This window comes from Mastigoproctus giganteus, chromosome 9, assembly GCF_048544385.1.
Source record: "Mastigoproctus giganteus isolate SK-2022 chromosome 9, ASM4854438v1, whole genome shotgun sequence".
NCBI lineage: Eukaryota > Metazoa > Arthropoda > Arachnida > Uropygi > Thelyphonidae > Mastigoproctus > Mastigoproctus giganteus.
Genome location: NC_143583.1, coordinates 32,828,127 through 32,851,718, shown reverse-complemented (window position 1 = coordinate 32,851,718; position 23,592 = coordinate 32,828,127). Strand labels below are relative to the sequence as shown.

At 36.9% G+C, this 23,592-nt stretch overlaps 1 protein-coding gene across 1 annotated transcript in view; it reads right to left on the bottom strand.

Moving 5' to 3' along the window:
• The window catches only part of LOC150080136 (cell adhesion molecule Dscam1-like), a 1,047,872-nt gene that overhangs the window by 423,056 nt on the left and 601,224 nt on the right, over positions 1-23,592 (bottom strand). The window contains 2 exon segments of the mRNA XM_090381929.1: positions 2,359-2,596; positions 8,076-8,146. Of these exon segments, the coding sequence (XP_090238055.1) occupies positions 2,359-2,596; positions 8,076-8,146 (309 nt within the window).

Below are 23,592 nucleotides of genomic sequence, written 5' to 3'. Positions count from 1 at the left end.
AGGTGTTTAAAGCCTTCAATGGATTTGAGTAAGCTAACTGTTAATGGCATTCTTCCACTTGCTGAGTCTACACACATGAGGGGGCATAAATTCAAGTTGAAGAAGGATGGTTGCAAGATTTATGTACAGAAGTTTGCCTTCAGCAAGCAGTTGGTTAATTGTTGGGGCAGGCTTCCATATGTTGTTATGGAAGTTAATGGGTTGAATAAATTCAAGGAAGAAAGGACTAGAAAATTCTTGGTGGGCATGGATTGTGAACTGTTTAGGTTTTTTTTTTTTTTTTTTTTTTTTGTTTTATCTAATGCTATATAAGCTTGCTTTCTTGCATCATTTGCCATTACTACTACTAGTTACATGGGCGATCCAAAAAAAAAAGAATAGTAATGCCATCAACATTTATTCATTAACGATTAATATCTATTAATGGATATTAATAGATGCTGCTCTTCATGGACTAATGTTATTATTGGAGTTCCCAGGGGATCATGGTTCTGGGAGCCATTTTGTTTTCTATAATTATTAATGATACCAATGAAGGCATATCAGGCTTAATGTCTAAGTTTGTAGATGATAAAAGTTTGCTTAGTGGCTAAAGACAGTAATCATGGTAGGCTACTACAACATGATCTAGAAAAATTAGGCAGATCGGCTGAGAAGTGGCAAATGAAGTTTAACATTGAAAAATACAAGGTATACTGCACATAGGTAGTAGTAGTAGTACCAGAATAACACACCTACTGTTTCTTTTATTTGGATCTTCTATTTGAGGGTGCAATAAAATTGAAGAAATTTTACCACTATTAATTTTTAAAATATGATTCTTTTCAGAAAATCTGCATGACTTTTAATAAATAAAATGTTTATAAAGGTGATAAAAAAGTCATGTAACCCACAGTAAAATATATATTGGTGGTTGTAATTGAAGGCAGTTCAACTGGTATCATAAACAAATACATAGCTGTGATTAAACCAGCACAGAAAAAACTGCAGAGATCACATGAATTTGTAACAGGCTCATGAGAGAGTAAACATGCATTTTTCACAAGTGCAACAACAATTCACTGTTGAACACTACCTTGTGTCTCATTCTTATTTAACTCACCAGAATGAGTTTTGTGATGCATTTCCTGGTTCTCGTATTCCAAATAAATTTACAATATCTCATCTGGTAAAACATTTCCATGACAAAGGAAATGTGCAGGACAGAAAACATTCTGGTTGGCCATTAGTATTAGTTGACAATGGTGTTGGCAATATTTATCATACTGCATTAGACTCTCCACAAAAATCCCTGAGAAAATATTCACAGCAGAGTGGATTATCTTACAGAAATGTATATAAGGCTACAAAGGTTTTAAAACTCTATCCATATTGTGTATTTCAGGAACTCAAGGAACCTGATAGGTAAAAACAAATTTGATACTGTAGGTAGTTTCATCTAAGTGGCTAAATTAATGCTCAAAACAGTAGAGTGTGGAGTGCAGAAAATTCACTTCTTTCACAAAAGACCATTGCGCACCTTGAAAATTGTATGGTGTGCTGTCTCTCGACGGAAAGTTATTGGTCCCATTTTCTTTAGTGATGCGATAACTGCTGAACCTTACCAGTAAATAATAATGGATTTCATATCCTTATTAGAATTGATGAGCAATGCTGCTAGTTTTAGCAAGCTGGGGCTACAGCTCACACAGCAAATTTGATAATGCAGATGTTGCACAAATTCGTTAAACTTGTGACCCTCCCTCCCCCTCACCAATCTTCAAACCTATCACAACTGGATTTCTATTTTTGGGGATTTTTGAAAGAGAGTATGTACAAAATTTCTTTAGAAATATAATATCTTTAAGGAATTGGGTGTCTTAACTTTTCACTCACCCTGTACATTTTACTAAAGTCTATTTGTTCTTTCTAGCTATCATGGATATTACTTAAAAAAAAAAAAAAAAAAGGTAAAGTTCAGCCATTAGCCATTATCAACCCACTACAGGATGGAAGCCTCCTCAACAATTCATGCTGAGAGAAATGGACCATAATCTGCCACGCTGGTCCACTGCTGGTTGGCAGATCGACTGTATTCAGCAGTCAGGGGCTTGAACCCCAGGCTACTCAAAGAGCATGTGCTACTGAACTCCTGCTCCTGACCACTCGGCTATGGAGGCCTTGGATATTACTTACATATCATTAACAACGTAAACCTTTCATTTGTTGGAGAAACAGGTGCAAGTCTAGTTAATTGAATTAAAATGGACCTAATTCTAGTTAATTGAGTTAAATTTCAGCTGTGCTCTCAAAAAGAGCACATCTACAATTTTATCCTAAAATAAAATAAAAATACATTTTTAATAAATATAAACTTACCATCTTCCATTGTTCTAACTATAACTTCATCAGAGCGAGGGCCTGCTCCCATAGAATTATATGCCTGTACTAAAATGCTGTATCTAGTATATTTTTGAAGTTGAGTAAGAAGAACTTCTTCTCTTGTTCCCTGGCCCACTTCTAATGTTTTGTAAAGGTAAGGATCTTCCGAATTGTACATTTTATATCCAACATAGTATCCTTTGATTGGTCCATTCCACAGTTCTGGATCAGGAGGCTTTGAATAAAATAAAAAATACTTCTGTTAGTCTTAAAATGTTCAAAATTCAAAAGAAAAAAAAAGTGAAAATTTCATAAAATAATTATTTTGTATGAATACATTTCAGAATTTTACTGTATGAGAAAGTCTTTAAAGTTTTTTGAAATATATATAATTTAAAATCATAAATTACTGTATGAACAATTACTATTGTGCTGAGTACAGCAGACATAGCATGTAAGGATTCCCTTAAACCCATCATGGGTCACTATGCTGATAGATTTTTGCAAATTCAGACACACGTTGGGTAGGTTCTGTTATTTTCATCATGATGTAAGCCTGAGATCTCAGCAACAAGGAAACTATGATCACTTGGAAAGCAACTTCCTGGTTCTTGTCTTTAGCACGTGATGTCAGGCTGTTTATTCACTAGAAAGGCTGGTACAATCTGGGCCAATTTCAATTCATTCACTGAAATGGAAGAAAGGATAGTAATGTTTGGAAGAAATCAAAAAGTGGACAGTAAGAGGCAAAGTGTTGAAAATGGTAGGCATCATCTTTGGATGCATTCAAGAAGCTCAATATATTTTTTTAGGTATGATCTCCATACTTGACAAAGTAGTCCAAGTGTAGTCTGTTAGACTACACTTGGAATACTGTGTCAAGTATGGAGTATAGCTTTGCATAATGGGATTATGACGTTCATATCTCTACTAGCAAATGTTCGATAAATCATCAATGGGGCACCTTGGGTCTTCTTTGCAATCTGTCTAAAATGCTCAGAAAACTTCATGTCTGAATGTATCATAACTCCCAAGTCCCTTTCCTACACTACAGACTTTAGTTTAACTCCACCAAGTGTATAAATTATTTTGGGGTTACTGTTCCTCCAGGTGCAAGACCTTGCATTTTGCTGAATTAAAGCAGCTGCCACTTCTCTGACCATCCCACAAGTCTATCTAAGTCACTCTGCTTGGCAGTGATCATTAACTACTCTACAAATCTTTACATCATCTGCAAATTCAGACATCACATACTCTATCCCTTGATTATTTCTTAAAAAGTTTAAGAAAGCCTTAGAAATTATTAGATGGGATGGAGAGATAAAGCAGGCAGTTTTGTTTTTTTTTTTTGGATTATCTTGTATAAACTTTCTTCCTTGTATCATTTACCATTACTAGTACCACTACCAATACTAACAGCTTTACCAGCTTTTTTTGTTGTTGTTTGAGAGCTATTGGTGCAAGAGCAGCTTAGACTATAAGATGCCTACCCCAGGTAGCTCCACCAGCATTTCCAAAAAGGGAATAATACAAAATTTAATGAAAATCTCTTTACTGGAAGTAAAGTTGTTACATGCAGATAAGCAGATAAGATAAAGTTTATAGATGCTTACACATTTGCAGTATACCTTGAGAACTGTTGCATGCCCTTAAAAGTTATTAACTACAGCAAAAAGTAATCATTATAGTGACAAAAACACTCAATAAATACAGAAAAAACATTAGCATTAGCAAAGGCACATGATTCAAGAAAGCGAGCTTATATAGCTTCGGCCAAAAAAAAACCCACACACCCATCTCATTTCACCCATCCACTTGCTCCAAATGTTTGTCCATCTGTTTAAGCTATCAACAACAGATGGAAGTTTGTTCCAGAAATAAACCAAACGCTGGCTAAGGCAAACTTCCACATATATATCCTACAACTGTCTTTCCTCAATTTGAATTTATGCCCTCTCGGGCAATTATTCTAAGCAAGAGAAAGAATCCCATCAGCATTCTCAAACAATTCAAGGCATAATACATGTCAATCAGATTACCTCGCAGGTGCCTAGTCTCCAGACACTGCAATTTGCAAAACTTAAGTCTTTCTTCGTAAGAGCAACCCTTTGTTCCATTCACTAACCTTGTTGCCTTCTTCTGTACTCATTCCAACAGCTCTACATCCTTCTTAAAATGAGGCCTCCAGACGTGTATACAGTACTCAAGGTGTGGCCTGACCATTGTCTTATACAAGAGGATAATCTCCTCCTTATCCCAGGTAGAAAAATTTCTGTATATCATTGACAAGACACCATGAGCTACTCTTGCAGACTGTTTGCTCTACTCAGAAAACTTTATATCTGCCTGCAAAATTAGTCCCAGGTCCTTTTTACTCTCTACCACTGTCAGTGTAGTACCATACAGTTGATACGATACTCTGGGGTTACTGGTTCCCATATGCAGTACTTAACATTTGTCAACGTTAAACTTCAGATGCCACCTCTCAGCCCATCGGCTCAACTTTTCTGGATCCTGTTGCAGCAGCATACTGTCATTAGTGTCATTAACAACCCTGCTGACGTTTGAATCGTTAGCAAACTTGGACATTAAGCCTGATATACCATCATCAATATTATAAATAAATACAGAAAACAACAATGGACCAACACTGAACCCTGGGGTACTCCACTAATAATATTAGTCCACGAAGAGCAGTGTCCACTGATTACCACTCTCTGTCTTCTCCCACTCAACAATCCTTTATCCATAGCAGCAATTTGCCTCCAATGCCACACTGCTCCAATTTGTGCAGCAGTCTTCCATGTGCAACAGTATCAAGCCTTTCTAAGATCCAAATATATGATATCAAAGTTATTCCCTGCAACCAGTTCTTTTGTGACCACATCAGTATCCAATCAAATTGGTTGAATCAGGAGTTATTCAGCGAGGGGAATGCCAGAGGTGTATTCAGCTTTGGCAGTAAGCTAGAGAATCTTGTAATAACTGAGAGAAAAATGGAGGAGAAATTGTTGAAGATAAACACAAGAAAGGGCCCCTGGGGTGGATGGGATCTATCCAGTTATATTAAAGGAGGCAGCAAAGTAAGTAAGCAAACCCTTAGCCATTATTATGAGAGTTTCCTTGGACTCAGGGGAGGTACCCTGGAGATGTGCAAATGTTACCCCAATTCACAAAGGAGGATCAAAGGCTGACACAAGTAATTATAGAACTGTGAGTTTAACTTCTGTTCCAGGAAAATTAAAGGAGGCACCGGTTAAAGAAGCACTGCAGGATCATCTAGACAAGACTTCAGTTATAGCTCAGACACAGCATGGTTTTGTTAAGGGGAAGTCTTGCCTGACCAATCTGATTGGATACTATGATGCAGTCAAAAAACAACTGGATGCAGGGAATAACTTTGATACTGTTGATCATGGAAGACTGCTGGAGACACAAATTGGAGCAGTGTGGCATTGGAGGCAAATTTCTGCTATGAATAAAGGGGTAGTTGAGGGGGAGAAGACAGAGAGTGGTAATCAATGGACACTGCTCGTTGTGGACTAATGTTATTAGTGGAGTCCCTCAGGGTTCAGTGTTGGGTCCATTATTGTTTTCTGTATTTATAAATGATATTGATGATGGTGAAGCTTAATGTCCAAGTTTGCAGACGATACGAAGGTTGGCAGGGTTGTCAAGGACACTACTGACACTATGCTGCTGCAACAGGATCTGGAAAGATTGAGTAGATGGGCTGAGAGATGGCAAATGAAGTTTAACATTGACAAATGTAAAGTACTACATATGGGAAACAGCAACCCCAGAGCAACGTATCAACTCTGTGGTACTACACTGACAGTGGTAGAGAATGAAAGGGACCTGGGGTTGGTTGTGCAGGCAGATATGAAGTTCTCTGATCAGTGCATGGTAGCTCGTGGTGTTATTGTCAACGATATATAGGAATTTTTCTAGCAGGGATAAGGAGGTGATTATTCCCTTGTATAAGGCAATGGTCAGGCCACACCTAGAGTACTGTATACAGGTCTGGAGGTATCATTTCAAGAAGGATGTAGAGCTGCTGGAACGAGTACAGAGAAGGGAATCAAGATTAGTGAATGGAACAAAGGGGTGCTCTTACGAAGAAAGGCTTAAGTTTTGCAAATCACAGTGTCTGGAGCATAGGCACCAGCGAGGTGATCTGATAGAGGTGTATAAAGCCTTGAATGCTTTGAGCATGCTCAATGCTGATGGGATTCTTTCGCTTGCTCAGAATAATCACCTGAGAGGGCATAAATTCAAATTGAGGAAAGACAGATGCAGAATAGATGTGTGGAAATTTGCCTTTAGCCAGCAGGTGGTTGTTTGGTGGAACAGACTTCTATCCCTTGTTGTGGAAGTAGATAGCCTAAATAAGTTTAAGGCTCAGCTGGACAAGTATTTCAAACCAACAGAGGGGTGAAGTGGAAGTGTTTTTTTTTTTTTTTTTTTTTTTTGCTGATGCTGCATAAGCTTGCTTTCTTGCATCAAATGCCTGTACTAATGCTAATGCTAATGCTAATGGTCACATTTTCATGCCAGTGTATTTGAATGGTATAAGTGGTTCATAGGTGACACATGTAAGGATGCCAAAAAAAGTGGGCATCCATCAACTTCTTGAAATGAGAACAGAGTTGCAAAATTTCAGGAACTGCAGCAAGAGATTGCCATTTGGCCCTCAGAACGATGGCTGGTGAGTTGGATATGAATAACGAGATGACTCGTCAAATTCTACACGAAGATTTAGGGAAAAGAAAGACTGTGCAAAATTTGTGCCACACAGCCTCACAGATGAGCAGATACGATGAGTGTCACATGCGAAGACTTTATCATTCTCTATATATCAAGACAATCCTAATTTCCTCGACTGCATTGTCATTCAAGATGAGAGTTGTGTGTTTTGGTACAATCGAGAGACGAAGCATCAGAGAGTGTAGTGAACTTCAAAATCATCATCAAGGTCCCAAAAAGTTTTGTTTACAGAAATCCAGGATTAATGTGATCCACGTTATGTTTTTTGACAAACAGGATGTGATTCACAGGAAATTTGTACCCAAAAGGGAGTGAAGCAATGCTGCATTCTTCTTACAAATGCAAGACTGGCGAAGTGTATTTGCTGGGTGAGGCTGCAATTTCAAGAGAAAGGTGGCTGGTTCTTGTTGCACAACAATGCCTGCACCCCAATCCACATTTGTTTTAAATGAATTTCTGATGAAATTGTTTTCAAACTGTGCATTGAGGACATAAAAAAAAATCTAACCATTTTCTTTTATATCCAAACTGAACATCATCTCTTTAGCCATCTTTGTTGACTTTTTTTTCAGAAAATTTTAGAATGGTGTAATAAGTGCATTTAAACAGGTAGTGATTACTTTCAATAAATATAAAACCATTTTTAGCACCTTCACTTTGTGTTTCTTTTTTTGTACCAGTTTGAGAACTTTATTGCTACACCTTATACATAATTAAAATTGGATTCCATGTAGTTATAATTTCATTTTGAAAAAATAAGTAAAATGATATCACTTATGGGATGACCTAATGACAATGATAATAATAATAAAAAAAATATATAATAATAATTGTTTTAAATGTTCTTCTAACTTGGAGCATTTAGGAGATGAAGGAAAGTCATATCAGAAATAACTAGATGTTCTGTAATTAAACAAAACAATATGTACATTATATTATCAGCTCACCCTCCAAGTAACTTTGACTGATTGTGAATCAATGGCATCTGCTTTCACATCTAATGGCGGACCACCAGGAACTAACAATATAAAACACATTGTTTATGCATATTTTAAAGAATAAATTCACAGTAAAATAAACTATGAACATTTTAAATTGAATTTTCAAATTAAAACTTTTTTGTTTTTCTTAACATTTTTAGCTTTTTTTATTTGAAGGTTTAACTCTATTACAGCATCTTTCTTGAGCTCTAATTTTTAGAAACACGCTTAAAACTGTTTAGGTAATTAAAATCAGGGATATATTCCATTACATTTTTTGTATAACTTTAAAATTATTATACAGTAATACCCCGAAGTTACGCGATAGGTGGGTCCGACGAAAATCGCGTAAGTCGAATTCGCGTAAGTCGGGGTACAACTTTGCATATAAATACATATAAATTTTGCTTAATTGGGACCAAGGACTAACAAAAACACTAGTTTAGAAGAAAAATATTAATAAAAATTGCAGTTCTTTATACATATTAATACAAAATATGTATTAAAAAACAAATGACTTACGTTAAAAAGTTATTTCGATGTCGATGGCTTCATAAAATCTAACAAATTCGTCTGACGACACAGCGCGTTCTTTTTTTCACGCAGAATTTCTTTGTAGCAAGCTAATAATTTTTTTATTCCTTGCTTTGTAGCTATAACGCGTTCTTCGTTGGAGTCTATGTTTTCTAAAATTTTTAAGCCCTTTACAATTGAGCCCTTTTCAATTTTCAACCTGTCAAGTTTGCAATTGTCATGTGCTTTTCGCCGTTGCTTCATTTAGGCCTGTAGCACGTGCAATATCACATGGTCTTTCATTTCGCTCAAAGCGTTTCACAATTTTATATTTTTTCTCTATCGACAGAGGCGGACTGGCCATAAGCCTTACCGGGGAAACCCCGGTGGGCCAGTGTGATTTTGGCTATAAACCATAGTATGAGGCCACTATAAATTTTTCCGGGTAAGAATTTTTGATCCAGTCCGCCTCTGTTTATCGATAATTGCTTTTCTTTTTCTCTCTGAATCTGCAGTGTCTTCACCAGGACGCTTCCTTTTCACACCTTTTAATTAAGTATTTTACTCATTTTTAGGGAATAAAGCACAATTACAAAACAAGGAGGCACGCTTGATACGCATAAACAAAGCTGCGCGCATGTAGCAACTGAATAAACAACACCATAAAGGCAGAGATACACTATTAACACCTCACATTTCTAGGGGTTACTACCATAAAACAATAAAAATCCAGTTGCGTTTCTGCTAGTGAAATCTGTTATAAACTGGTAGTAAACTCGATCTAATTGCATTTGCGATTATACCGATAGCTGGAATTGTGTTGGTTTTTACGTTATTATGGTGAAATGTGTTTCCCCTTCACTGATATAAAAAACATAAAAGCAGCAAAGTTGAATTTTGTTCATCTTTCGCTCTCATTCTCCGCCGTCGCACCGTATATTGATAACATATGAAAAACGACCTTGAAGATAGTGGGCGGCAGCGTTGCCAAACGAAAAAATCAAGAACCGCGTAACTCCGAGTTCGCGTAAGTCGGGGTATTACTGTATATCAAATGAGCATTAACATGGTACATTAGTAGACACATTTGAGCTGACATCAGTTTGAATCCTTGAATCTACAAAATACAGTTAATCAAAATATTCTTATCAATGACTAGCAGTAAATTCTACTGATCTATGTGTGGTCATACCAGAACATCTTTTTTAGGTCTGGCATAGCCAAATGGTCAATGCATAAGTTTGCCATACTCATTGATTTGACTGTGATTAGAATCTATGTGCTCACAAAATATGGTTAATGATGAGATGATATGATATCATATGGGAGTGACTGATCAACCAATAGCTCAGCTGGTAGGCCAAGTAAATCCTTAATCCAATTTTCTTTTTTTTTTTTTTTTTTTTGGCAGTTGTTGGCGCATAGGCTTCTGTGGCCATAATGCACCTCCCAAGGTTTTTGCAGTACTTTGATCCAAGCCCGAGGCGGGAATCGAACCCGCGACCTTTGGGTTGCCAGGCAGGCACTTTACCCACCCGGCTAGCCCAGTCAGCTCCAATTTTCTAAAATCTAATGCATTTGATTTCATTAATATTATATACCTGATGACTGAAATATCTTAAAAAATAATAATAAAAAATTAAAAATCCAAAAATTAATATTAATAAATTTTGCTATATTTAATAATACTCACTTTGTTTGTAGACAGATTGGAATCCCTTCCAGAAAATTTATTATGTTTTTTTTTTAAATTCATGAAATTATAGTGTTAAATTCTATTATGACATAAATTTGTTCTTAGTGGTTCTAAATCCCTCCCCATATTTCTATTTAGTTTTCTCTTTAAATTTTCATATTTAAGTAACCTATATAAATACAAGATATATGCAAGTTAAGGCCTTCAAACTGATTTTTAAAAAAAATAGTCAAAGAATATTATTGTGGGTGTTTTAAAAATGGTAGGAAGTTTTCAAAAGACAGCAGAATGGATACAATGTGGTACAACCAACTGCAGTGTTCAAAAGACAACAAAGCATGTTGTCTTTTGAACACTGCAGTTCTAAACAACATTAATTATCTTGTATTTAATGGGAGGAACTCTCCCGGAATTTATCAGGAAAGCTGGAAGTTTTTTCTGACAAAATTATAAATGTGAAAAATGTGTATAGCTGGGTAAAAAAGTTTCAGCAAGGATGGAAGCCTTGCAAGAACAAAGCCTGTCAGCCAAAACTTCAAATCAGTCTTCATATTTCACTTTTCTACATATTTTCCTATGATCTATTTTTTTTTTTACAGGCTTCAAGCTGCCTGCCTACTTTGATTATGTATATTTTTCTGTAATCACAAACATTTTTGCCTTCTACAAATTTGAAGAATCACTTTTTTTAAAATGTTGTCCACTGTATTGATTGGTTTAAATATTTCATCTAACCAATCAATAAAATCAATCATTTGAAAGCAGAATAATGGAGCATTCAAAATGCAGAAAGGAGAAAAGACAGCAGAAAGCATACATACATATGAATGAGAAAATGTGGAAAAATGAATGAGAAATTTAAAAAAGGCATATTGGAAATAACAGCACATACATACATACATATGAATGTATCTTCCTCTTGCTCAGACCACACATATGAGGGGGCACAAATTCAAACTGAGAAAGAATGATTGCAGAACAGATGAGTGGAAGTTTGCCTTCAGCGAGCAGGTGGTTGATTGATGGAACAAACTTTCATCCGTTGCTGTGGAAGTTAATAGTTTAAATAAATTCAAGGAAGAACTAGACAAACTATTGGAGAGAATGAATAGGTGACATGGGAGGTTTTTTTTATTTTTTATAGCTAATGCTGTATAAGCTTTCTTGCATCATTTGCCACTGCTAATGCTAATACTAATGTCTTTATGCTTTAAACAATTTCAAAATTTGGGAAGGACAAGAGATTCCACACTACAATTTTGAGCATTGAAACTATTATTTTTAATAATTAAGTGTTTTAAAATAAAGTATAATTTTTTTAAATATTGTAATAGATTCTAGTCACTTAGTATAACAATATTCTATAATCCCAATCACTGGTTAGTTGCATATAACCAATGCACCATCAATGTTTTCCGAACACTGATGGTGCCTTGGAATAAGTGTACTTACATTTCATCATAAAATTGTGCTTATTTTAAACTGAAACAAAAACCACTTCACTTATAAGTCTTGTTTTACAAACACCCTTTCATTAAATTGAACTAGTATGGGCATGTATGCTGTTAGTCTGCATAACCTATAATAAAATTAATCAGTTTAATATTAATAAATAATAAAATTAATAACATATCATAATATTAATCAGTTTAATATTAATAAATAATAAAATTAATAATATATAATAATATTAATCGGTTCAATATTATTATATTATAATGATTAGATAGTATGAACCAGAGCTATAATGCTCAATACATTCTATGTTGATATCGATATTTGTAAAAGAATAAGAGAAGTTTCCCTCAATGTGTATGATACGTAGAACACTTCTGTACGATACTCTCCAGAAATTGCAATGAAAACAATTTTAAAAAAATCTTACATTACAGTAAGAAATAATTAACAATAATTAAAAATCAAATGAACACAATTAAAAATTAAGTAAAAATTTAATTTAACGAAAAAAAAATGCAAAACGATTTTCCTTGCTAACAATGCTATTCGACCATATGTCATGTCATGTCATGATCACAGGAATGAAAATAGCATTGTCAGCATCAGGAAGGAAAATTGTTTTGCATTTTTTTTGTTAAATTAATTTTTCAATTGTGTTCATTTGATTTTTAATTATTGTTAATTATTTCTTACTGTAATGTAAGATCTTCAATTTTTTTTTTTTTTTAATTGTTTTCATTTTAATTTCTGGAGAGTATCATACAGAAGTGTTCTATGTATCATATTGAGGTAAACTTCTCTTATTCTTTTACAATTGTGATTACATGATTACATAATAATATCATTTATTAATAATAAATAATATAATAATAATAATGATTACTAATATTATTTTCCCAACACAGATTTAATTCAAATAATTTAAATGCTGCTATGCATAGTATTTCGGCGCCTCCGTAGCCAGGTGGGAAGGAGCAGCAGTGCGTAGCACACGCTTCTTGATTAGACCGGGTTTCGAGCCCGTCACCACCAAATACGGAGAATGTGGAAAGGTCAGGGAATGACCACCGCATATCCCGGAGCAATATGGCCTTAGTTGCTAATGCTCCTAAAACCAAATAACAAAACAACAACAACAGCATAGTATTTCAAGATTTATCAACCTTAAATGCTAATTTTTTGTTTTTTTTTCAGAAAACCAAATAAGGTAGTAGTACAAGTAGCATATGATGCAAGAAAGCAAGCTTATACAGCATCAGCCAAAAAAAAAACAAAAAAACTTCCTGTTTCACCTACCCATTCCCTCAAACAATTTGTCTACTTCTTACTTGAATTTATTTAAGCTATCTCAACTTCCACAACAAAAGATGGAAGTTTATTCCAGCAAGCAACCACCCACTGCTTAACATAAATTTGTGTACATCTATTCTGTAACTCACTTTCCTCAATTTGAATTTATACCTCCTCATGGGCTTAGTCTAAACAAGAGTAAGAATCCCATCAGCACTGAGCTTGCTCAATTCATTCAAAGTCTTCAACACTTCAGTCAGATCACCTCATAGGTGCCTTGTCTCCAGATACTGCAATTTGCAGAGCTGACACCTTTCTTAGTAACAGCACAACTTTGTTCCCCTCACCAATCTCACTGCCCTTCTTAGTACTCATTCCAGCAGCTCTACATCCATCCTAAAATGTGGCCTCAAGACCTGTATGCAGTATTCAAGATGTAGCTTCACCATTGCCTTATACAATGGAATAATAACATTCTTACCCCTACTAGTAAAATTCCTATATATCATTGAAAAAACCCCATGAGCTGTCTTGGCAGCCTGTCTGCACTACGACTGGACAATTACTCCTAGTTTTTTTTCATTTCCCACTATTCTGAGTGTAGTGCCACATAGTGGGCATGTTACTTTGGGGTTATGGCTAGAATTTGCAGTACTTTGCATTTGTCAATGTTAAACTTCAATTGCCATTATTCAGTGCATCTGCATAACTTTTCTAGAACCTGTTTCAGTAACATAACATTATTATTGTCATTAATCATTCTGCAAAACTTTATATCATCTGCAAAACTTGAATTTTTCTCAGTGTGGTCTATTCTCGTTAATAGGATGGGATACACTTAAATAGAAGGGGTGAAAGAATATTTGCTGATGCAATCAAGGCAGTGTTTGGGTCAGAAAACTGCTAGAATGGTGAAATCCAGAAATTAATAAACAATAGCTGCAGGCAGAGGTGAAAATGATTCTTGCACTGCTTCTATTGGAAAGAGCAGCAGCCTGGAAGATAAGGTGCTGATGATTTCAAGGACTGCTGGTAGTCATCTTGGAACAAGTTAATACATGGGCTGTGTTAGGGTAACTAAGAGTAAGAAAAGGTGCATGTATACATATATGTACACCAAAGGATAGCAGTATAACAAATAAATTTGAACTGCTGGTTAAGTGGACAAATACAGACATTGCTGTGATATCAGAGACATAACACATATATAAGGGATGCAGAATATGAATATGGGTAGTACCATGTGTACAGAAAGGGCAGTCAGGATAGTAGGGGGGGAAGTGGTTATGCTCGAAATTAAGAAACATAAAATCTAAGGCAGTGCATTCAGTTTACATGGGTGGCCAGTGTAATGTTCAGTCAGTCTGGTGTGATATAAGCAATGGGAAATCAAAAATGAGAGTAGCAGTGTGTTATAGGCCTAATGACCCAGATGAGTACAAAGAGTGACTGTAGAGAGAAATAGAGTGGGCCAATAAATCAGAATGTCTTATAATGAGAGATTTTAGCTTTCCAGATAGTACTACATATGGGTAACAGTAACCCCAGAGCAATGTATCAACTCTGCGGTACTACACTGACAGTGGTGGAGAATGAAAAGGACCTGGGGGTAATTGTGCAGGCAGATATGAAGTTCTCTGAGCAGTGCAGACGAGCTGCAAGAGTAGCTCATGGTGTCTTGTCAATGATATACAGGAATTTTTCTAGCAGGGATAAGGAGGTGATTATTCCCTTGTATAAGGCAATGGTTAGGCCACATCTTGAGTACTGTATACAGGTCTGGAGGCCTCATTTCAAGAAGGATGTAGAGCTGCTGGAACGGGTACAGAGAAGGGCAACAAGATTAGTGAATGGAACAAAGGGTTGCTCTTACGAAGAAAGGCTTAAGTTTTGCAAATTACAGAGTCTGGAGACTAGGCACCGGCGAGGTGATCTGATAGAGGTGTATAAGGCTTTGAATGGTTTGAGCATGCTCAATGCCAATGGGATTCTTCATCTTTCTCAGAATAATCACCTCAGAGGGCATAAATTCAAATTGAGGAAGGACGGATGTCGGATAGATGTGCGGAAATTTGCCTTTGGCCAGCGGGTGGTTGGTTGGTGGAACCGACTTCCATCACTTGTTGTTGAAGTTGATAGCCTAAACAAATTTAAAGCTCAACTGGACAGGTATTTCGAACGAACGGAGGGGTGAAATGGGAGAGGGTTTTTTTTTTTTTTTTTGGCTGATGCTGAATAAGCTTGCTTTCTTGCATCATATGCCTCTACTAATGCTAATGCTAATGCTAATGCTAACTTGCACACTAGCTAGCAAGAATTTTGTATATTCATTGAATGACTGTTTTCTACAGGATCATGTTAGAGATGCAACCAGAGGGTGTAGTACTCTTAATAATCAGGAGTGATCATTCATGTAGTAAGCATCTGAAGATAAAGAAACCACTAGGTTGATTTTGGATTTACTTAAAGATGTAAAGTCTATCAAGATTCAAGGGAAAGATTTTTGCATTTGTAAAGGAGGCTATGGCAGTCTCAGACAGTTTTTAAATTCTCTACAGTGGGATCAATAATGATGTTACCATCAGCCAGTTTTAGATGGGGAGCATTCAAGGAATTAATAATGGAAGCTGTTAGGCTTTTCATGCCAACTAAGATAATACTGTTCAAGGTTTAGGCCTAAACCTTGAACAGTATTAGGCTTCGGAATCATGGGATGCATATATTCATATGCATCCCATGACTCAGAAGCCTATGGAAGATATAAGCTAGTCTTTAATGAAATCACAAAGGAAATTAGGCAAGTAAAGGCAGATTACGAGAAACCTTTGGCAAAAGATGCAAAAACTTCTTTACTTATGTAAATTCTAGAAGGAAGGGGATGAATCAGGTAGTCCACTTGATATCATTAGTTCGACTGTTGATGATCCTGCTCTAAATTCACACATGAGGAATTCTTTAGGGAAGTGGACCCAGATGTTGATCAAACTCTACCAGGGAGCTAAATGATTTTGTAATAAGTGAGAGAAAGTTGGAAGGGAAATTTTTAAAGTTAAACATAAGAAAGGCACACGTATTGAATGGGATCAATCCAATTATATTAAGGGAGACGGAAGCAAAAGAAGTAAGCAAATCCTTAGCCATAATTATAACAGCATCCTTAGATTCAGGTGAGGTCCACATGGACTGGAGATGTGAGAATGTATCCTCAATTTTCAAAGGATAATCAAAAGGTGACATAATTAATTACAGACCTGTGAGTTTAACTTCTGTTTCAGAGAAAATAATGGAATCACTTTTTAAAGAAGCAATGCACAGTCATCTAGACAAGATTGCAGTTATATTTCAGACACAGCTTGGGAAAATCTTCTCTGATGAATTTGATTGGATAGTACAATGTGGTCACAAAGAAACTGAATGCAAAAAATAATTTTGATACCATATACTTTGATTTCAGGAAAGCTTTTGATACTGTTGCATATATATTTTTATTTTTTTTTGGGCTGGTGTGGCATAAGCCTCAGGCTTCCTTGCATCATATGGTTAATAATAATAATAATAAGTGGTATACCCCACTCAAAATAAGCAAGGAACCCCCTCCCACACAGACTGCACAAGAAAGGAAGTTAGAAAGATAGGCAAAAAAGACACTCCATGGCAGACACTACAATAACCTCCATAAAGATCACATCAATAATACTGCTTCCAATCCATGGCTCACAAGTGGGACGCTCTTCCCCGAGACTGAAGGATTCATGCTGGCCATCCAAGACCAGGTAATCAATACCTGAAACTATAGAAAATATATTGCAAAGGAGCCCTGAATATCAGACAGATGACACATGTCGATGACGCCACCTGGCCTCAGAAATGATCCAACCCATCACCATGGGATGCAAGGTGATCCCCCAGACTGAGTACACTCATAAACACGACCAAGTAGCCAGGATAATACATCAGAAGCTAGCGAGGAAATACCAGTTGACCAAAGAAAGTGTACCATACTACAAGTATGAACCCCAGGCAGTACTAGAGACCTGAACCCACAAGCTGTACTGGGACTGCGCCATAATAACGGATAAGACCATCCCACACAACACACCGGACATAACCCTTGTGGATAAGATGGAAAAGGCTATCTACCTGATTGACATAGCAGTGCCCAACACTAGCAATGTCTAGAAAACCCATGAGGAAAAAATTAGGAAGTACACGAACCTGAGACATGAGGTCAAGGAGATGTGGCATATGCAAGAAGTATCGACCATCCCGATCATCGTGTCAACTGCCGGTATAGTGTCAAAGACTCTACATAGCAGCCTAGTAGCAATAGGTCTCCCAGAGAACACCTACAAGGAACTCCAGAAAGTCGCAACCTTGAACACGTGTAGGATAGTCAGAGAGTTCCTCAAACAACAGTAACACCAGACATTACAACCACCCTGTGTACTTTGTAGCAGTACCCATCATGGAGTGGAATCCCCCAACTAGGGAGAAATAATATAAGAGCAATAATAATAATAATAATAATAATAATAATAATAATAATAAAGACTGCTGTACAAATTGGAGCACTGGTGCATTAAGGGCAAGTTGCTGCTATGATTAAAGGATGGTTGAATTGGAGAAGATAGAGAGTGGTAATCTATGGACACTGCTGTTTGTGAACTAATGTTAATAATTGGCCCAACAATGTACACTGAGGGGTCCCTCAGTTTACAGTGTTGGGCCCATTATTGTTTTCTATATTTTATCAATGATATTGATGAAGGCATATCAGGCTTAATGTCCGAGTTTTCAGATGGTCCAAAGGTTGGCATAGTGGTTGATGACAGCATGCTACTGCAACAGGATCTAGAAAAGTTAGGCAGGAGAGCTGGGAAATGGCAACTGAAGCTTAACATTGGCAAATGCAAGGTATTGTATATGGGTAGCAGTCACTCCAGAGTAACATACCAACTATGTGGTACTATATTCAGGGAGTACACAAACTTTGCCAAAGGGTGGTAGAAAATGAAAAAGACCTGGAGGTAATTGTGCACTCAGATATAAAATTCTCTGAGCAGTGTAGATGGGCTGCCAGGATAGCTCATGGTATTTTGTCAATATACAAGATTTTTTCTAGTAGAGAAAAGGAAGTAAGGTAATTATACCATTGTATAATTCTTGAGTAATGCAAAAGGTCTGGTCACCTCATTCGAGGAAGGATGTAGAGCTGCTGGAATGAGTACAGAGAAGGGCAACAAGATTGGTGAGGGGAACAAAAGGTTGTTCTTACCAAGAAAAGCTTCAGTTCTGCAAATTTTTGCATCTGGAGACTAGTCACCTGCGAAGTGATCTAATTGAGCATTTAATCTTTGAATGGATCGAGCAAGCTCAATGCTGATGGGTTTCTTCCTTTTGCTTAGACTATGCACATGAAGGAGGGGGCATAAATACAAGCTGAGGAAGGATGCTTGCCAAATAGATGTGTGCAAGTTTACCTTTAGCCAGCGAGTGGCTCATTGCTGGAACAAACTTCCATCTGTTGTTGTGGAGGTTAATAGCTTAAATAAATTGAAGGAAGAACTAGACAAACCACTGGAGGGAATGAATAGGTGGAATGGGAGATATCCTTTTTTTTTTTTTTTTTTTCCGCTAATGCTGAATAAGTTTGCTTTCCTGCATCATTTGGCACTACATATGTTAATGCTAGGAGATGCCTCTTCCACTTGTGACAATAGCAATTTCTTCATAAAGACCAACCACTCAAAACAATCAATGTATAAAAATGTACAAAAATGGCATGTCTTTTTCTAAATGTGGAAACTGCAGATGGGATCAGTAGATTATTATTTTTTTTTTTTATGTGAGCCCCAAACACGAGAGGTATTAGAACCTATAGTACTTAGTACCGTGCTTGGGTTAGGGTTAAAGGAGAAGTATGGGGGGAGGGGGATACCGGAAACTTTGCTCTAGAGACTAAACATGGTTTTCACCACTTCAAGCCTCCAATAAGCAAAGTGGTGGTATTTCACCGGTTGATGAAAGCCATCTACCACCTATTAAATACTTTTTTAAACATGTCAGGAGCTCAGCACTGAATTTGGTTAAAGCCAAGTCCACTGCAGAACTAAGTCATCGAATTCTTGCTGATTAGGAAAATGTTGCATGTTATTTGAACAAGGTTCTTAGATATGATTCCATTTATCCTGTTCACCAGATTCATCATTCAATTCTATGGGCTCTTCTCTCAAAGGTGAATTGGGAATTGATAGGTCTTCAATGTGTAGTATCAAAGTAATAAAGGATACAATTCAATTGGGATGCAGTTGTCATAATGGCTTGTGAGCACTCTATAATTGAGATATGGCTAAAGGCATACACTTACAAGTACCATGAAACCATCCCTTTAATACTGACTTGCAACTGCCACAGCAGAAATGAGGTGCCAACACTATAGCCAAACTATAGGCATTCCAAAATAGGTTCATGTGCTGACCATTGATGTTATGCTTATACCTGCATCAGTCATATAATATCCACAAGCATAGCAAAAGATAACTTCAAAAAAAAAATAATAATAATAAATAAAACAACTTAATTATGCATGCTACTGACTCTTATATATTTCAGTATTAGTACACACAGGTAATAAATATACATATATGTATGTCACAAAAAAAACATAAAACCTTCAATTTTTGCCAAAATATACACAGAGTAAAACAATTAAATTAAACAATTAAGATTAACTTTTTTTTTTACAAAATGTAATCCTCAAATATAGACTGTTCAACACATAACTGTTTGTGTGTACATGCATGTGTGTGTTAGAGAGAGAGAGAGGGGGAGACCAATTTTGAAGAATATTTTAATATTAGTATTGGTATTTAGTATTAGTAACGGCCGCATGTGCAAGAAAGCCTATGGCTTATGCTGCACTAGCCAAAAAAAAAAAAAAAAAAAATCCAAACAAAACAATTATAAAAACAAACAAAAAAAAAAAAAAAAAATCCGAACAAAACAATGATAAAAACAAAACAAACAAAAAAAAACTAAAAATAAAATAAAATAAAAAACTAAATAATAATAATTAATAAAAAAAAAAACAGGAAATTTAAACCTATCATCCTATGCGCTTCCCTTACCTGAAAGTACTATCCAGATGACCTTTGAATTTCCCCAAACTGTCGGCCTCTACCACCCATGAAGGCACTTATTCCAGTAATTTATAACTCGCTGGCTAAAATAAAACTTCCTGCAGTCCAATCTAAATATTTCCCCCCGTAACTTGAATTTATGTCCCCTAGCTAGCATTATTTATAATCTTGAAAATTTTGTCCTCATTCATTTTACTGATGCCTCTCAGAGCCTTAAACGCCTCAATCAAATCTCCTCTAAGGTGTCTAGTTTCCAAACTCTGCAACCCACATATTCGAAGTCTTTCTTCATAAGGACGCCCTTTTGCCGATCTCACCAGGCGAGTTACCCTTCTTTGCACCCTTTCAAGAAGCTCGATGTCTTTCTTTAGGTGCGGTCTCCATACTTGAACACAGTATTCCAAGTGTGGTCTAACATAAGCCTTATATAATGGGATTATCACGTCCCTATCTCTACTTGCAAAAGTTCGATAGATCATCGAACAACCTGTTTACAATGCTCAGAGAATTTCATGTCTGACCGTATCGTAACACCCAAGTTCCTTTCCTCCAGTACTGGGTTTAGTTGAACTCCACCAAGTGAATAAGTTTTTTTGGGATTACTGTTTCCCAGGTGTAATACCTTACACTTTGTTGGATTAAAGCACAGCTGCCATTTTTCTGACCATTCCTGAAGTCTATCTAGGTCTCTCTGTAGAAGCTCAGCTTGACAGTGATCATTAACTACTCTACCAATTTTAACATCATCTGCAAATTTAGACATCACGCCCTCTATCCCTTCATCGATGTCGTTTATGAAAATTAAAAATAACAGTGGTCCTAATACTGGATCCTTGGGGAACCCCACTTCTTACATCAACCCAATCTGAGGAATAGCCATTTATCACAACCCTCTGCCTCCTGCTCTGAAGCCATCCTTCCATCCATCTAAGGATTTTCCCAGTGATTCCAACCTGTTCCAGCTTATAAAGCAACCGCTCATGTGTGACTGAGTCAAAAGCTTTGCTGAAATCTAAATAAACAATGTCGAAATTATTCCATAAATCCAGCTCGTGAGTGACCCTTTCGAAACAGCGAACCAGATTTGTTAAACATGATTTTCCCTTGACAAAACTATGCTGAGTATCCTTGAGAATTTCAATTCGATCCAAATGATCCTGAATTCCACCCTTGATCATTGCCTCCATGATTTTCCCTACTACTGAAGTCAGACTGACAGGTCGATAATTTCCAACTTCACTTTTAGAGCCACCCTTATGTATGGGAAATACATTTGCACTTTTCCAATCCAAGGGAATCCCCACAGGGTCTAGTGATGCTCACATAATTAGCCTCAATGGTTCAATGCACTTGCTTGCCGCCTCTCTTAAGATTATAGGGTATATTCCATCAACTCCAGGAGCCTTATTGGTCTGTAGGCTCGAATGTTTTCTCATTAAATAATCTTGCGAAATTTAAATATCATTAATTACATATTTTTTAACTTCGCTCCCACAATTTCCCATTGCCACAAAAGGCTTTTCATTTGTAAATATCGATGCAAAATAACTGTTGAGTTCATCTGCAATGGCAGCTGGTGTATTTATTACTATCCCCTTTCCCTTACGTAAAGGTCCGATCTGGTTTGTCCTGCTCTTCTTGGAATTTATATATGTGAAGAATTCTTTATCCCCCCTCTTTGCTCTGTTTGCTAGTGATTTCTCATAAACTGCCTTTGCCTGTCGAACCTTTTCTGTGGCTCTATTACACATCACCTTGTAGCTGTTATAGGCTTCAGTACTTTTTATTGCTCTGTAACCTTTCCATGCCACCTTTTTCTGCTCAAGTAATGTGGCAACTTCACTATTCATCCAACTTGGAACCCTTCTCGTGGAGTATTTTTTTAATGGTATATACGCATTCAAGGCATCTGTGATTAATGTTTTAAAAGCATACCACAGTTCAATTGTATTCATTCTCTGCGCGATATCTACCCAGTTAATAGAGGCCATGTAGTACCGTAAGGCATCGTAATTTCCTTTTCTGAAATTAAAACCCATTCCTTTGCCTTTTACTTCTGCTACCTCTCTCGTCATAATCCACCGTAGAACTCCGTGATCACTTCCTGCTACTGGTTCCTCTACTTTCAGCCCTGTTATGCCATCTGATTCATGTGTGATGATGAGGTCTAGGATATTCTTTTCTCTAGTACTTTCCCTGACATGTTGATACAAATAACAGTCATCTAGTTGATTTAAAAATTTTGTTGCTCGTGTCGAGTTTCCTTCCCATTTACTCCAATCAATTAGAGGCAAATTGAAATCACCCATAATAAGGCATTGATGCTTACTTGCCCATTCCATTTGCATGTAGAGGCTTTTGTTATACAGGCGCCTCGGTAGCCAGGTGGGAAGGAGCAGCAGTGTGCAGCACACGCTTCTTGATTAGACCGGGGTTCGAGCCCGTCACCACCAAATACGGAGGATGCGGAAAGGTCAGGGAATGACCATCGCATATCCCGGAGCAACATGGCCTTAGTTGCTAATGCTCCTAAAAACCAAAAATAACAAATAACAAAAATAACAGCTTTTGTTATAATCTTCACAATCACCTGGTCTGTAGATTACTCCTACTCGCATTATACCTTTGTTTCCAACTATCTCACACCATACAGACTCTATACTAGCATGTGAAATAGTAGTAGTAGTAGTAGTAGTAGTAGTGGCATGTGATGCAAGAAAGCAAAGGTATGAGCTTATGCAGCATCAGCCAAAAAAAAAAAAAAAAAAAAAAAAAAATCGCACCATTCCCTCCAAATGCCTGTCCAGTTCCTCCTTAAATTTATTCAACCTATCAACTTCACAACAACAGATGGAAGTTTGTTCCAGCAATTAACTACCCGCTGGCTAAAGGCAAATTTCTGCACATCTAATCTACATCTATCTTTTCTTAATTTGAATTTATGCCCCCTTAGGTTCGTAATCTGAACAAGTGAAAGGATTCCATCAGAATTCAGCGTGCTGAACCCATTCAAGGTCTTATACACCTCAATCAGATCACCGAGCAGGTGCCTAGTCTCCAACCACTGCAATTTGCAGAACTTAAGCCTCTCTTGATAAGAGGATCCCTTCATTCTCCTCACCAATCTTGTTGCCCTTCTCTGTACACGCTCAAGTAAATCTACATCCTTCCTAAAATGAGGCCTCCAGACCTGTACGCAGTACTCAAGGCGTGGCCTGACCATTGCCTTATACAGAGGGATAATCACCTCCTTTTCCCTGCTAGAAAAATTCCTATATATCATTGACAAAACCCCATGACCTGCCCTGGCAGCCTGTCTGCATTGCTCAGAAAACTTCAGGCACCTCCGTAGCCAGGTGGGAAGGAGCAGCAGTGCATAGCACACGCT